The 16,873-nt window shown below is 42.2% G+C and overlaps 1 protein-coding gene and 1 long non-coding RNA gene across 10 annotated transcripts; both read right to left on the minus strand.

Moving 5' to 3' along the window:
* Positions 1 to 241: 241 nt before the first annotated feature.
* LOC109763315 (uncharacterized) lies at positions 242 to 6,483 on the minus strand. 9 transcript variants are annotated; one of them, XR_012205425.1, is made up of 13 exons: positions 5,995 to 6,483; positions 5,657 to 5,894; positions 5,460 to 5,577; positions 5,239 to 5,333; positions 4,833 to 4,923; positions 4,385 to 4,748; positions 3,653 to 3,860; positions 2,720 to 2,927; positions 2,457 to 2,549; positions 2,198 to 2,265; positions 1,559 to 1,679; positions 542 to 635; positions 242 to 436 (listed from the first exon to the last, which is right to left on the minus strand). It is a non-coding gene; the product is annotated as an uncharacterized lncRNA (long non-coding RNA). The 9 variants fall into 9 exon arrangements; XR_005773455.3 differs by having other exon boundaries at positions 2,418 to 2,549; XR_012205421.1 differs by having other exon boundaries at positions 2,377 to 2,549.
* Positions 6,484 to 6,982: 499 nt separating this feature from the next.
* Positions 6,983 to 8,775, minus strand: LOC123497653 (uncharacterized). Its single transcript, XM_045234293.1, has 2 exons — positions 7,894 to 8,775; positions 6,983 to 7,807 (listed from the first exon to the last, which is right to left on the minus strand). Exons 1-2 carry the CDS (start codon positions 8,773 to 8,775, stop codon positions 7,151 to 7,153), a joined length of 1,539 nt encoding a protein of 512 aa, XP_045090228.1. The 3' UTR covers positions 6,983 to 7,150.
* Positions 8,776 to 16,873: the final 8,098 nt, after the last annotated feature.

Genomic DNA, 16,873 nt, shown 5'->3' on the forward strand with positions numbered 1-16,873 from the left:
TCCTGGCAAAATTTTAATTAATAAAACAAGGTCTAATTTTTGGGGTGTTACACCTAAGCCTGGGCTTGACCTTGTTGTCTTAGCTGCTGCATGTCATGACCATTATCTCGAATTGGTGCAAACAAAAGCAAAGCCCTAATTAGTCCAGAGAAGATGAAATCAGATAGCAATATCAGGGCATGAACAGATCTAAAGAACACAAACCACAAGCAGAGACTCGGAGAAGACGAGGCACGACCACTGTGACGTCACATCCCTTAATAATTATATTTTTACACTATACACGTTTCACAACTATAATTTGAACACCTGTGTGCCATAAATAAATATATTTTTACACTATACACAAGTGAATCATGTTGTGTCATTTACATGACGGGTAAATTAAATGAACATGTCTTGATTAGGTACGACATACTTTGGACAAGGAAGAGACCTGCAGATAAATAACACAATTAAACAAACAAGTACTGAAATATAAGTGTTCCGCATTAAGCTTGCTAGTAAGGAAAATATCAGGAGATGGCTTGCTAGCTTTCACCTCTAGATCACCCCCATGGCAACTTGATACATCAGAGCAAGAAAACATTCCCCAATGGTTACAAACCTTCGGTGCAAAATGACATTCATGGGATCTGAAGACATCACTAAGAAATATCAGGTTCTATATGAGTCTGACTTATTAAAGAACAGAGAGCAATGAAGAAAAGTGCAGTACATTAAATCAAGGCCAAATGATACATTGCATGCATCAGCGAGCAGAAAAATAAATGGTGTCTAATATTATATTTTCCCCTTCCAATAGAGAGACTCCTTCTATATGTTTAACCAGTGATAATTCCGGTTACACCAAATAAACATAGTTCTAAATGCTACCAACATTTTTTATGAAACAAAGGACAACCAAAATTAACTCCCCTCGCATGGAAACTTGATGTCCTTTCAATTCTGAAATTCCACCAAAGGTAAGCATACAATAATTTTATAGTGTATAATTATACAAAAGAAGAACATGTTACGTGTGTAGATAGCGCAAGGTGGCATATTATCATTGAGAGCATATATTAGCACATAGTGTGATGAAAATTGGAACCATATGTACTGTCAGCATGTCTTTCTCCTTATTCTGTATATCATCATTTCCTCTACACTTGACATGATAGCTTGAGAAAAAAAAGATGAGTATCCAGATATGTACATAGTTATGGCTAGATTCCTTGTTTTGTCCAAGAAAGATAAGTCATGAGCCCATCATCTTATTACAGCAAGGCACATCTCTATCAGTGGTGCAAGAGGTGTAAATTTTATATTTTCTTTTCAAGAAAAAACTCCTGGCAATATTAAACATCATGATGTAACAAATTAAAAATATTAGTGTTAACATAGGTTAATATCTATTACTTATGTGTGGTGTAGTTCAATAAACCCTGAAAAAAAATTGAATTATTCCTAATTATCACCATTAGATCTAGGTCAATAAAAGTTGTAGTCACAGCCTGAGCCAGAACTTTGGATTGAGAAGGGATTGGGAAACCCTCAAAGGAAGGAAGAAGCTCACCAAAACACAGTTACAGGCCCCAACTATCTCAACCTTGCGCACAAAATGGCTTAATGACTCATATGGGATCAACAAGAGTGCCAGTCGCGTAAAGCTTGTTCAGATTGCCAAGGCCGTCCACCTGAGAGCAAGACAAAAACTTAAAATTAGGAGTCCGAATGTGGTTAGACAAGCTATACTAATTTCATTTTGATTTTGATCCGACATGTGCATTAAACAGAGCATGGACCACGATTGAACAGAGCAACCACTGCAAAATAAATGTATAACAAGAGCTGGCAGCATCAACATGTAATAGGCATGTATATTTATCTACGGGTTTTGTCGCTAGTGAACGCATACAGTTGCAATTGCACTTATGCAACCTAAAGGCGAAAGAAAAAAACCACTTGTTAACTCAAAAGACTGAAAAAGTCGTAACAAAAGAAGAAAAAAACAGCCTTCCTAAGTTCTCTAGTTGGGTGAAAAAAAAACAGCTATTCTAAAAGTGAGCACCAGATTCCAGTATGTATCATGCAGTTTTCTGTATATGGTTCACACATGAAAAAGGGATTTTGGCCAGTGCTAGGACATGGCATTTGTTGCCTGATAAAAGATTAGTTCATGCTATCTTCAGGACAAAGTGAGCACGTGAGTTACCAGACGAGAAGGGGAGGCCATGAGTAAAGGTGGACTGAAACTTCTTGCTCGCTTGGAGCTTCATGAATCTGATCCATAGAAAATTATGTAATCATTTGAAATTAGTATACTAAAAAAATTGAAGGTACATTGCAGAAACGACACATTAGCAAAATTGAGTAATGCAAAACCGAACCCACCATAGGAGAAGCATAGAAAAAAAATCATCTTCTGAACCCACCTACAGATCCAATTTATATGCATCATGCCATGGAATTACCGAATGCATGGCCGCAGCCGCTGGCTGCAATGTCGACCCAATGGTGCTTGTCTGGGCGAAGTACAAGGCCATTGGGCTCGTCGCCCGGGAGTTCTGCAACCCACATCAGTTTCTATGACTATAGTTTCTACTATTGTACTCTTTGTAGTTTTTAATGCATAAATTAATCTAATGTTGGGAGCTTTCCAAGGACTAACTAAGACAATCAGAATCGGAGAGGAGAGTTTCTCAACAAAAAAAGAATTAGAGGAGAGTCAACTAACCTTCCTTTCTTGCTTCGTCACCCCCTCATGGGTTATGAGCTATGACCACCATGATGCCGGCCGTGCGTCCGAGCACCTGTGGTCTGTACATCGACGACCTGCCCTTTTCTCATTTTTTGGTCACCGAAGAGTTCGATCGATCAGAAACATGGAAGGGCGAGAGTAGTCATGTTCCTGCCCTATGTGTGTTTTCTTTGCGCGAAAGTTCCTGTTTCAGTCAGAGAGGTAGAACAATCAGAAAATGAGAAGGTCTTTCACTTCCTTACAGAATGAAATTTCTGTCTTGCAAGTTTACAAAGTCATCAAGTTAAGCACTTACGATAAAATTATCTGACTCAGAAAGCTGATATCACTCATACAAAAAAACATGTTATACAATATTGAGTTTCGACATAGCTATCATAATAGATCTATGCAAAAATGTTCAGGTGCACGCAGGACAGCTATACAATTTTAGCAAGAATAACAATTTTACATGAAAAATGCCTGCAAGCCTAAAAGCCCATTATGTAATTCCAGTACTGAATCATTCAGGCCCTTGTAATGTTATTTGAGATTAGGTTCATAATATTTGAAGGTGCGTGGTAAAGAAAGGAAAATAACATTACTTCCAATGAAATACTCTCCACATTGTTCGTACTTGCATTACTATCATGTTGGCATGGACATTGACAGACTGAATCAATTAGCTTGTAAAATTTATGAATAGATTCGGTTCTCTTCCTCTTCATGTCTACATGGATGAATCTGAAATATTCTAATTAGTTTCTATAATTAGTTCCTATGGCTATAGTTTCTACTATTGTACTCTTTATAGTTTTTAATGCATAAATTAATCTAATGTTGGGAGATTTCCAAGGACTAACTAAGACAACCAGAATTGGAGAGGAGAGTTTCTCAGCAAAAAAAGGAATTAGAGGAGAGTCAACTAACCTTCCTTTCTTGCTTGGTCACCACCTCATGGGTTATGAGTTATGACGACCATGATGCCGGCCGTGCGTCCGAGCACCTGTGGTCTGTACATCGACGGCCTGCCTTTTTCTCATTTTCTGGTCACCGAAGAGTTCGATCGATCAAAAACTTGGAAGGGGAAGAGTAGTCATGTTCCTGCCCTGTGTGTGTTTTCTTTGCGCAAAAGTTCCTGTTTCAGTCAGAGAGGTAGAACTCTGTGTCAGCAGTTGTCTTGTCACTGCAATTTTAAATGACCGGCAATAAAGGTTGCTGCTTAATTTTAGAATGCCGTAAGTTTTCCACCTGTAGGTGTAGCAGCTAACAACTTTGAACCATACTGAATAAAGGAGTCAAAATGGAATACTTTTTGACCTCACAATGCCTATGAATTTCAAGTAGCCATTATTTAAACACCAGACACATTGTCCATGCAAAAAGAGGTGAAAAAAAATCAAATCTGAACTGAACTTGACAGAATTCATAAGTTGTATAGCTGACAATGGGCCATCATATACAACAAGATATAGTAAGCAATGCAACAACACACATGTACAAAGGGGTGAAAATGCCTAATTGGTACTTTAATTTAACACATCGAATCATTGAGTGGTGCTAGGTCTAGTTACACATACAGAGTTTAACATCAAGTGGCTAAGTTAGCAATGTCTAGCACGAAGTTAGGCATGTGACCTTCATGGGAAGAACTGGACATACCGGGCCATACCAACCTGCTTCTTCCCCCCTCTGCGCTAGCTCCAAGATGCATGTCTCGTCCTGGTGGATTAACCGCGACCTCGACCACTTCGATCCGCCGATGCTCGGCACCGCTACCAAGAACCACCAATCAGTCCTTGCTTGTGTCCATGGTGAAGATGAAGTCGCAGAATGCAGATCTTGGCTAACCCACCGACCACGCACACATGCGTTGGCACGGCGCTCCGGGCGTGGCCCGACTTGTGCAGCGCGCTGAACCTTCCTCGCACGGTTCCTACACCTGCCAAGGCCAGCAGCGCGTGCCCGCACTTCCTCGGCTCTGCTTGTTCTTGTGCCTAGCCGTAAACATCATCAGGTGTGTAACCTGCATATTCATGGCACAATTATATAGGCAAGGGCGGTGTAAAGTATGACCAACCAAAGCAAGGGGATAACAAGAGAACGAAACCTCTCCAACATACACCACAGAAAGGATGCCCACATGAAGCAGCACCCATTGACTCACGTGGACAACTTCCGAAGCAAATCCCACACGTAAGCTGTTAAAGGGTAGATAAGTAATATAAGAAGTGGAGTTTATATGCACATGACCTACATGTACGGGAATGTTTTCATTAGCATGCCTAGTCTAGAACATAAAAGGGTGCAAGCCCATCCCTTTGCCGCAAGCATTCAAAATAACAAGCATACTGTTCAACATTTTCTCCAGTAAAATACAGGTTGCCAGGCAGGTCATACTAACTCCACGGGTTACAAAATATACAGGAAATCCAATAATATAAACATCAAGAAGAAATCCTTAATGGGAAAGCAAGAAGAAATCGACTGATCAGGGACAATTCGAAGCAGCAGACCTTAACGGGGTTGAAGCAGCGGCCTTCCCCTCGTGCTCATCAAAGCCTCCATGGCCTGCACATAGCCAACATCGTCACTCCGCCTGCTGCTGCTGCTGCTAAAACAACAACAACAGCAACCACCACCAATTAGCCTAGTAAATCCAAAAATCCAATTGTGATGAAAAAACATGTCCATATCATGTGACTGCTGCAAACTGGACCCTTTTTTTGATACGCACATGGCTGCTGCAATACAAGCACACACAAAAAAAGACATCTTGTATTAGGAGGCAGGGAGGGTTGGAGCAGAGCTTCTTCTCCATGGACCTCCTCTCTCTCCCACATGCCCTTGAATTCCTTGACACAATACAAGCAGACATCAGATGTTGGAGATGAAGAAGAAGACAAGGGTAGGGGAGGAGGGATTGGTACCCACTTTCGTCGAGGGGAGTTTCATCTCCATGGCATCCCACGGAGGGAGGCTAGACTCCGGCAGTGGAGAAATAATGGCCTCCAACATGTTCAAATCATGAAGAGAAAAGACTTTTTTTGCGGGAAGAGAAGAGAAAAGACTGCCTGAGCATGGCCCGAACAGAGAGAGGGAAGGGAAGGGCCTTCCATAGTGAGCCATGGTCTGCACGCCCGCCATGGTGCTCCTCCGTCACACCCGCAGCCTGCAGAAACCAACCGCACCGATCAAATCAAAAAATCCAGAAGAAGAAGATGAGGTGAGGGGAGGGGAGGCGAGGGGAGGAGGATGGAGGGCGTCAGTACCTTTGATGTCTACGTGCTGCAACCCGTCACCGATGTCGATGTCCACCACATCAGCAAGCACCGAGAGAAGGCCGCCGCCGCCACCGCCGTCGTCGCCCCATCCCCATCCATCCATGGGTGGGTGTTGGGCTAGGGTTTCATCCCCATCCATCCATTGGTCGGGCCGGACCTCCATGGCCGACCTCGAGGGCCAGGTGGACGAGGGCACGGTGGTGCCGCTGCGGATCTGGGCACCCCCTCACCTTGTCGCGCGATATGGAGCCTTCTCTCCCATAGCCCCACACCTTGTCGTGCGGATCCAGGCTGAGAAGGTGAGGGGCTGGAGCGGAGGTGCTAGAGGAGGAGGAGGCCGGCGGCGGTGGGATTGAGGCGGCGGCGGGGTTGGGGTTGGGGCAGAGGAGAGCGGCGGTGGGCAAGTGCATCGAGGGCACGAGGGAGCGAGCGCCTGGCTTTTTTTCCGTAGGTTAACCTTCGTGGATTTTTTAGGACGATTTTCTGTCGATGAACCGTAGTGTTTCACAACGGGCATCGTGGTAGCATACCGATTTTTTTTGTCGGTCTCGAGGGCGGAAGGGGGGAATCGCTGGGTTGCGGGAGGTGGGATCGAGGACGAAAATTTACCATCTCTGGTGGGATGAAAATTGACCGGCACAGACTACCAACTGCTCCATTAGGAGTAGAGATATGCAGTGCTTCTCATTCTAGATGTACCTTGAGAATCCCGTGAAATTTGAGAATCATTTTCTGCTTTGTGCTGATTGCAGCGGCGTTATTAGAGCATTACTAGTAGAACCCTCAAACCCTCAAATCCTTAAAGCAGTTTTAAGGGTTGAGAAGTGCCACTTTTTGACACTTTTAAGGGTTGAAAAACAGGGGCAAATACTAGAACCCTTAAACCCAACCCTTAAACTGCTTTAAGGATTAGATTTGAGGGTTCTAGTCTTTGCCTCGACCCCAACCTATAAATCTATCATTTGACATCTCATAATTTATGACAACAAGAACACAATCAACTTCCAAACAAACTACCAAATGACAATCATTGATGCATGGTTTAATAGTTTACATCACAAAATCATCATCTTCCTCCTCTCATCGGCACCATCACCAAAAAGTTGCACCTCGGCGCCATCTCCTAGACCACAAGCGGGCACCATCAAGCATCTCCATCGGCACCGGTGGAGTCGTACACACCGCCATCACCACAACTACTCAGCGGAGTGTCACCTCGAAAAGTAGAGGACGCAACACGGAACATCCTCTTCCTCTCTGCGATGTCCTCCTTGGTGTCCTTCCACCATTGCAATTGGTCTTGATCCATGTCCTTCTTGGACATCATAATGTGCTCTTTCTCTTCCACCATGAGTTCTTTCCATACCTTTGCCTCTTTGAGCTTGATCATCCTCTCCTCCAACTCGGTCTTGCGCTTTGCTTCTTCACGCTTTGCTTCAACTTGTGCAAGCTTGACCTCTTTCTTCTTATCGGTGATAAGAAGCTTCATCTCCAATGTCTTCGTTGTCAATTCCTCTCTTGCCTTCATCATGTGGTCCATCTTCTCCCTTAGGCTTGACGCCTCTTCTTCCATCTTCACCCTTAGCTTGCCCTTCTTGGTTCCCTCGGGCTTGCCCAAGTTCCTCTCCTCCTCATCTTCACTGTCATCCATCCTTAGCATTGCCGACTTCTTGGGTGCGGTCTCTTGATCCCTCAACTTCCACTTGTCAAAGGTTTGAAGAATTGACCAAACATGCTTAAATGGGAATGGCTTGCCCTTGGAAGCGGCCATCTCCTTGTACCTCATGCCGGCAATTGTCTCCTATCAACCACACATAAATCACATAAGAACCCACCAATAGCATAGTGCACACACATAATCAAAATAGTGAAGAAATATGTACTCACATAGTCGCTCTCCACGGTTCCACTAGGTGGTGCATCCCTCACTTGGTCCATGGCCGCACTCCAACGAGCACAAGCGGGCTTGATCAACTCCCACCGGCCTTGAAGCGACCGGAAAGTGCGATGGATGAACCCACTATTCTTCGGCTTGATCCTACAATAGACGTCCTCGATCCTTTGCCAATACCGTTTACCGGTTTGATCGGTGCCGGTGGTTGCATCCATTCCCACAGCTGCCCAAGCACGAACCAAGAGGACATCTTCCGGCTCGGTGTAGTTTGTCGACCGCGCGTGTGGGCGGGAAGCGGCGGTGAATGCCTCCTCCCCTATCTCGGCCACCTCCTCCTCGTCATCCCCTTCATCCTCCTCATCTTCCTCCAAGTCGTCACCAACCCTAAAGGGGTCTAGGGGCGGAGCTCCGAGGTCCACCTCCGCGTTTTGGAGGAGGTCCATGAACGAGGATGGGGTTGCCATTTCCTCGAACACCTCGTGCACGGCGGGAGGAGGTTCGGCGATGGCGGCGGGCGGGGCCGCGGGCTTCTTCCGCGCCGCGGGCTTCTTCCGCGCCGCGGGCTTCTTCCGCGGCTTGTTCACGGCCGGGGACGAGCCGGCGACCTTGGAGGAAGCCCCTCGCGGCCCACGGGAGCCTGCCTTCGGCCGGCTCTTCTTGGGGGCGGGCACGGCGGGGGCGGCCGCCGGGGCGGGGACGGGGGCCGGGGCGGGAGCCGGGGAGGCAGGAGGAGGCGGTGCGAGGCCCGCCCGCCGCCGCTTGGCCCCGACGTGGGTCGCCACCACCACGTCGGCCACGGTCCGGGCTGAGGCGGGGGCAGGGGCGGGGGCGGGCGCGGCGGCGGGCGGGGGCGCGGCGGCGGCGGAGGCCTCCATGGCCGGCGCGGGGCGAGGCGGCGGGAGGAGCAGGGGAGGCGGGATGAAACTTCCCTCCCGCGCGAGAGGAAAGAGGAGTGCGGGTTGGGGGGAGTTTTTCCTCTCAACCCTCACTTCTACAGGTGGGGAAACAATTTGAGGGTTGGACCTCTAAATTTTTTTTACGGGTTTGAGGGTTTAGAGGTTCTAGTCTACGGTTTTTTTTAACAAAAACTGTAAAAAAAAAGCAGCTATTTTTAGGGGTTTGAGGGTTTGAGGGCTCTACTAGACATGCTCTTAACCCTTTTTTTAATCTGATTAGACAAGGAATGGATCAGACGTGGTTATGTGTAAAACTAGTACATGTGTTCTGGAATCGGGCCGCCGGGACCAACGCAAGGATCCGGTCAACCCAATTACGGAGATAGAGATAGTAGTTTTAATGGAGAACAAACAACCCTGTACGGACAGCAGGAAGAGTAGCAAATGAAAGAGAATGCCTTTCGCAAAAAAAAAAAAATCTCAGCTATACGACCAAAACAAATAAAATTACGCAAAGACCAGCTTCTCATTTGTTTGTAAATCAAAATAAATTATGGGATTTGATGAAGTCAATACAAGGTTGGAAGAGTTTCCCTTGTGTGGTAAGTAATTGGGTCACATGTATATGTGATGCATCAAATCTAGCAATGAACATAGACAGCGTTTTACTTACATGGTTGACGCCACTGTTAGTTGTAGCTTTTCTGGGTAGCCAGCTACTATTCCAGGATGATTGTTGCCTCATTTGATTCGTATTCTCATCGTATGCGCCATGCGACGACGATATTGCACCGACTTGGGATGAACAAACAAACAAGAATACCATAAACTGTGGAAGGCGCATAGCCTGATGCATTTTGCAACAGGTATTGCGCTCAACGAAAAGTATTGTGAGGAAATTTCTAAAGCGAAGCTTTTGCATGATTTGGTTTTTAGAAAGGCACATATACATAGACTCACCAATACTACACATTCCAGAAATAATTTATTATTTTGCGTCGAATGGTAGGTGGTGGCTGGTAACCATTTATGGTTGGCAAATTATTTATTTATTATTTTCTATTTTGTATAGATTCCAAGATCTCGAGTTATAAATTTCCTATCTATATACTTATTTTCGTCGTTAGATTTACAGTTGGCATATACTCCCTCCGTCCCAAAGTAGTTGTCTAAGATTTGTCTAGATACAGATGTACCGAACACTAAAACGTGTCTAGATACATCCGTATCTAAACAAATATTAGGCAACTAATTCATGATGGAGGGAGTATTATTTTGCATTTTATATAAAAAATTATAGCAAGGTTATAAATATGTTGTCCAAGAGATGAGCCGCTAGCCAACTGAGTGAGCCGCATCTATTAAGGCCATTAGCTTCGGTGCACCTGTTTTGTCGATGGATCACTGCTTTCAATCGGGTCGAGACTCGCTAGACATTTTGACTGCTCACAACAAACAGGTGGACCGGTTGACCGCTAGCCGTTGGGACCCTTGACTGTTGAGAACAGTTCAAAAATTTAAGATAATCACACAATTGAAAAAATATCATGAGATTGAAAAAACTTGATTGATTTGAAAAAATGTTGACGAATTCAATAATAAGTTTATTAATTTTAAAGAAGTTCACCGGTTTTGAGTTCACCAATTCGAAAAAAGGTTCACAAAATTTGAAAACAGTCACAAAATGAAAAATGCTCACGGATTTAAAAAAGTTCATGATTTGAATGAAGTTTCAAATGTGAAGGTGTTCATGTATTTGTAAAAAGGAAAAAAAGAAAAGAAAAGGTAACATGAAAAAAGAAAGCAGCAAACAGAAAATAAAAACCCGACAAAAAACAGAAAAAACATAGTCCGGGAGGCGTAGAAATAGGAAAAAGCTAACGCCCACACGTGTGGACGTTTGCACATCGCCCACACGCCTCCATCCCCACTCATTTTGCCACGTATGAATAGATGACATCAGCAGAAATCTTTTTGGTTTTCGGCTTAAAAATGTTGTATCTCCTAAATAAAAAAGCGAACTAAAAATCCGTTTTCACCATTAAATCCGTCTCGACGAGATCTTCAAAACTAGACCCCATGTTGATATGTTTCGATGAATTATTATTTTTGCCCAGAAGTTGCCATGATGTTTACACTGCAGTTGCCATAGGGCTTAAACTAAAGTTGCCATGTGGCAATTTTAGTTTGTAGATCATGACAATTTTAGTATTTTGATGATGGCAACTCCAGTACTTTGACCATGAAAATTATTTTTTGTATGAACCATGGCAATTTTACGTGCATGTATCATGGCAATTTTAGTTTATGGTTCATGGCAAGTCTAGTTTCTTAATTCCCCGTTTTATAAATGTCAAAATTTACTTTTAAATGTAGAAGAAAATAGCTGAAACATATCATGGCAACTTTAGTGTAAACACCATGGCAATTCATATGCAATAAACATGGCAACTTTTAATAAAAAAAATTCATCAAAACATATCAACATGGGATCTAGTTTCGAAGATCTCGTCGCGAGAGATTTAATGGTGAAAACGGATCTTCAATCGGATTTTTCGTTTAAGAGATAAAACATTTTAAAAACTGAAAATCCAAAAAGATTCCTACATGCATGCATACGATGACGTGGCAATCTGTTTGCATTAGAGACGTGTGATGTGTCTCCCTTCCTGCCACACATGTGGCAGTTATCGACGTCCTAGAAATAAGAAGAAACATAAGTATTAGTAAACATAGCAGGTTAGCCGTCCGAGTTGGTTACTGCCAAGGAAACAAAGAGTTTCCGTATTCGAATCTCACCACCCGCAACATATTTTGAAGGAAACAGAGAATGTTAGCACGATGGACGTTACTGTGTGCGCTGATCTTTTCAGTGGCCTTTAACCGGCGCTCTAGGTGCCACATAGGAAATTCTCCTCTTGCCCTCCATTGCCCCATGGACTACTTGGCGCGTTACGTTTTTTTTTTAAATTTGAACAAAAATTTGAAAAATATTGAACAAATATTTGAAAAATGTTGGATAGATATTATAAATGTTGAACAAGTATTTTAAAAAAATATTGAATAGGTATTAAAAAAATATTGAATAGGTATTAAAAAAGTTGGACGAGTATATGAAAAATGTTAAACGAGTATTTACAAAATGTTGAACAAGAATTTGAAAAATGTTCAACAACTATTTAAAAATGTTGAAATAAGTATTAAAAATGTTGAACTATTATTTGTAAAAAAATAATAGGTATTAAAAATGTTGAACGAGTATTTAAAAATGTGAACAAGTATTTAAAAATATTGAGTAACTATTAAAATGTTGAACAAGTATTTGAAAGATGTCGATAAAGTGTTCGGACAATGTTGAACGTATATACAAAAAATGTTGATCGCTTGTTACAACAAAATTGACATGTACGAAAATTTAGAGTGAAACAAAAGCAAACATAAGAAAACACACAAGAAAAACAAAAAATTAAGAAGAAAAAAGAAAACCAAACAAAAAAGGGAGAAAAAAAGGAAACGAACAAGAATGAAACAAATCTGATCTGAGAAGAAAGAATTCAAAAAATGGAGAAGAAAAGAAAACAAAAACAAAAAAATATTGAATAACTTAAAAAAAATGTTGAACGAGTATTTGAAAGTGTTGCACAAGTGTTAAAATGTGGAACAACTATTTGAAATGTGTCGAATAAGCGTTCGTACAATGAAAGAAAATGAAGAAAAACAGAGAAGAAAAAAATGAAAAAACAAAAGCAAAGAAATGAAAAAAAACGGAGAAGAAAAAAAAGGAAACGAAAAAAGAGGGGAGAAAACCGGCACGTTATGCTTCAAGTGGGTCGTGCCCTTGCTATTATCACGAACTCCTGCAGTTGCGCGGTGGTTAGTGTGTACTTGCCTTTTTCTGCGTGAACCCCAATAAACGATCACCCAGGAAACCTCGACGCGATTGAACGCTCGCGCATCGCTTAATGCGACAAATAGTCGCTGCTGCTTTCTTTTTTCATGTTACCTTTTCTTTTCTTTTTTTCCCTTTTACAAATACATGAACACCTTCACATTTGAAACTTCATTCAAATCATGAACTTTTTTAAGTCCGTGAACATTTTCCATTTTGTGATTGTTTTCAAAATCTGTGAACCTTTTTCAAATTGGTGAACTCAAAATCGATGAACTTTTTTAAAATTCGTGAACTTATTATTGAATTCGTCAACTTTTTTTTAAATTGATGAACTTTTTTCAATTTCATGAACTTTTGCAATTTTGTGATTATCTCAAATTTGTGAACTATTCTCAAGAGTCAATGGTCAACGATCATTCGTCAAGGGTCCCAACGGCTAGCGCTCAACCGGTCTACCTATCAGTAGTGAGCAGTCAAAATGTCTAGCGAGTCTCGACCGATTGAAATCAGCGATCGATCGACAAAACAGGTGCACCGAAGCTAATGGCCTTAATAGATGCAGTCCACTCAGTTGGCTAGCGGGTGTGAGATGGAGAATTCAACACTGAAGGCGTCGAATAGATGCTCGCGGTGAGAGGACATCTTGGAGTACAGGCCAAGGAACCCTCGGTACGAGGTCGATTACGAAGCCTATAAACCCCAGCTCTCGCTCCCTTTATAAGGCGAGTGAAAGCGAATGGTGCCCCCATGTTTGGTTTTAGTAATTAATGACAATATATATGGGCTAATGGTTGCTTTGAGTTATACTTGAAGGGTTTGTCCATAGGCATTGCTAAAAGACTATATGTTTTTTTGTATGTTGGTTTCAAGGTTAATTATAAGAAAGATATTATATGTTGACCAGACTGTTATTCAAGGAGTTATCCGGAGATTGGTCATGTGAGAGTTTACCTTTAAGACATCATCTTAATGAAGAGAGAAGATAAGATACATGGTTGATCATTTCAAAGTACAAAGAATAGATTCAAGTTGATCAACACACAAAGCGTAGAAGATGTACCGAATGGGATTAAGTGATCCCATGGTATGGTAAGCATTCTCCATAGACGCTTTGTGATCTAATCCATGGTCTATTTTTTTGGAGTTACTTTGTGGGGTTATGTATTTTGTTTATGGGCTTGCATCAAAAGAAAGATCTCATATAGCCCATTGAGGATGACCTCAATGTTGGGAAACGTTGCATGGAAATGTTGCTTCGGTATCGTCTATCACACCATGTTCTTACATCAAAGTACTACTGTTGTGTAACCTACAAAAATCACTTATCATAAGACACGTTTGACTTGGGAGTGCGATATAGGTTACATCTCGCATTCTTTTCTAGCTTGTACTACTTCTAATTTGTTGAAATGAGACTTATGACGAGACAGTTTTAACTTGGTAGAGTGATATTCATTGCATCTTTCATATGATGTCTAGCTTTCATTGCTTCTAATTTGTTGAAATGCCTTCTGCTTAGTTTACACATCATAGCTGTGAATATGCAATGTTGTCCTTTTTTCTTACGCATTCAATTGTCCTGTCATGCGGTTGCCTTACATTAAAGTAGTGCTCGTCAACATCCTGCATCAATGAGTTCTGAAAAGCAAATTTTTATTCATTTTTTTTGTGGGTTTGACTTGACAAGGCAATACAATAAAGAAATAGGAAGGAAAAAAATAAGGCAGGGACTGATGGCGGTCTTCCGGCGAAACTGGCATCCTAGGTGTTTTCTCTAGCTTGGCAGTGTGATATTGTCTTGCATGTTGCATACGGTGTCTCACTTGTATTGCTTGTAATTTGATTAAATTACTTCTATTTAGTTTACACAAATAGTTGTGAATATGCCATGTCATCCTATTTTTCGTACATATTTCATCCTCGTATCATGTGTTTGCCTTACATCAAGGTAGTGATTGTCAGTATCATGCATGAATGAGTTCTGAAGAGTGAATTTTATTGTTTTTTCTTGTTGGTTTTACTTGACAATGTAAATCAATAAAGCAGAAGGAAATTAGCAAGGTAGTGGATAAAGGTGCTTCCTCCAAACCCTCTCCACATTCTACTCGGCCATCCCCCCAACAAGTTTGGCTATTTGAATAATATAACCCAATGATTTATAAGCGCATGATTTCAATGGCGCAATTCAAATATATACTGGCGACTTATAGTCCAAAGCCAGGTCGGTTTAATAAACACCGGATAATTTCTCATCATATACTGGCGACTTATCGTCTTAAAGCCAGGCTGGTTTAATAAACACCGAATAATTTATCATCATACTGGCGACATATAGTCGAAAGCCAGGCCGGTTTAATAAACGCCGGTGATTTATCATCATACTGGCGACATATAGTCGAAAGCCAGGCCGGTTTAATAAACGCCGGTGATTTATAATCATGCTTTATTCAACCTGTTTCTGCATACAACAAGTTTAAAGTGTTCTGGCGGTTTACCGCCGGACGGGTCATAATGCCCAACATATAACCTAGGTTTATAACCAAGGCTGCACTTAAGAATAATTAAATATGAAATATATCATACCCGTGACATTGAATCACATCGTTGGTTTACCAACTTTTTGTAGTAAGGGTGATAACCCAAATTTTGAGTACTGATAACTCCTCCCATATTGTGCCAGTTTATGATAAAACCGTACCGGGTTGTGATAGACACCGGATTATCTGTATATAATACTGGCGACTTGTAGTCGAACCAGACCGGGTTAATACTCGCCGGATTATAACTGGTCATGTACTGACAGCTTGTAGTTGAAGGTCAAGCCGGGTTAATGAACGCCGGTTTATCAAAAACATCATAAGCCTTATCAAAAGAGAGAAAAAACTTAGCAAAAAGCAAATAAAAAACCCTTGTAGTCAAGGCTTTTCACGGGCTGCCAGGCCCCAAATTCGAGGCTTTTCATGGGCTGCCAGGCCACTGAGTTAAACCATTTCACAAAGCCTTTTAAGATGGTCCTCAATCCTTAACCAATCATCATTTTAACTTGACAAGTTCAGGGTCCTTTTTTGGAGTAACTTGTCAAAGTTCGAAGGGTCATACCAGGTTTATCTGGGCGGAGTGACTTACTTAAATAGGCAGGCTAACCCGGGGTTTTAGGTGTATACACCAGGCTTCCAAGCCATGGCTTGATAGCCTATTACAAGTGTAGATTCTTTGTTCATTTCGACAGCAAAGAATCCCCAAGTAACATTTTGAGCTGTGCTCAGTGGGTGCCTATGTTTGAGTTGTTGTTTTGCAACACTCTCTTTGGCCCCGTAGTAATTTGGCTTTGAGCCGATCAAGAGGTGTGACTATGGTTCAAATACGACCAAGCCCCCAAGTAATATTGTGGCATTGCGTCGATCAAGAGGTGTAGCTATGGTTCAAATGCAACCAAGCCCCCAAGTGATTTTTATATAAAGCTTTGATAAGCTGAATCAAGGGGTCAACCGGACGCCGCTTTATGAACAGAAGCCCCCATGTAACCACACATGATAAGCCAATAAGGCAGGATACCCATGTTTGAACCGCGCATCATGGCTGCAGGTCCTCTTCGGCAACCTTTAACTTTTTGCAAGAGATAAATTCTTTTTGAACCGGGATTTTGAACCGGATATTGAGAGCTTCAAAGCTTTGTGGGAGACATCTTTCCCTTGAACCGGATTTTAAACCGGAAACTTCATTTTCAGCCGAAAATTTTCTGACGGCCTTTAAACTCGAACTTGCGAGAAGTTAATTCCTTTTTGAACCGGACATTTTTAAACCGGATTTGAGAGCTTCAGAGCTTTGTGGGAGAGCAGATTTTCCTTGAACCGGATTGTAAACCGGATATTTGAGAGCTTCCGTGAGAACTGACTTCCCTTCAGCCGGATTTTAAACCGGAATCCTTTCTGATGATCCGGAACTTCTTCATTGAGCCGGGATTTTGTAACTGTTATATACTTTCTAAGCCGGAAATTTTCTGACAGCCCTTAAATTTGCATCAATATAACAGTAGCCTCCGGGACCGGGTTATCTTTCTCTCCATGGTCCTGAGGTTCTTAAATTTGCTGAAACCAGCAAGATTTGCTGAGTCATGTCATCGTAGCCCCTGAGTCTCAAAGGTGACTTGAGGAGTTGGCTTGAGATTCTCCATATTTGACCGTG

Source organism: Aegilops tauschii, chromosome 3, assembly GCF_002575655.3.
Source record: "Aegilops tauschii subsp. strangulata cultivar AL8/78 chromosome 3, Aet v6.0, whole genome shotgun sequence".
Lineage (NCBI taxonomy): Eukaryota > Viridiplantae > Streptophyta > Magnoliopsida > Poales > Poaceae > Aegilops > Aegilops tauschii.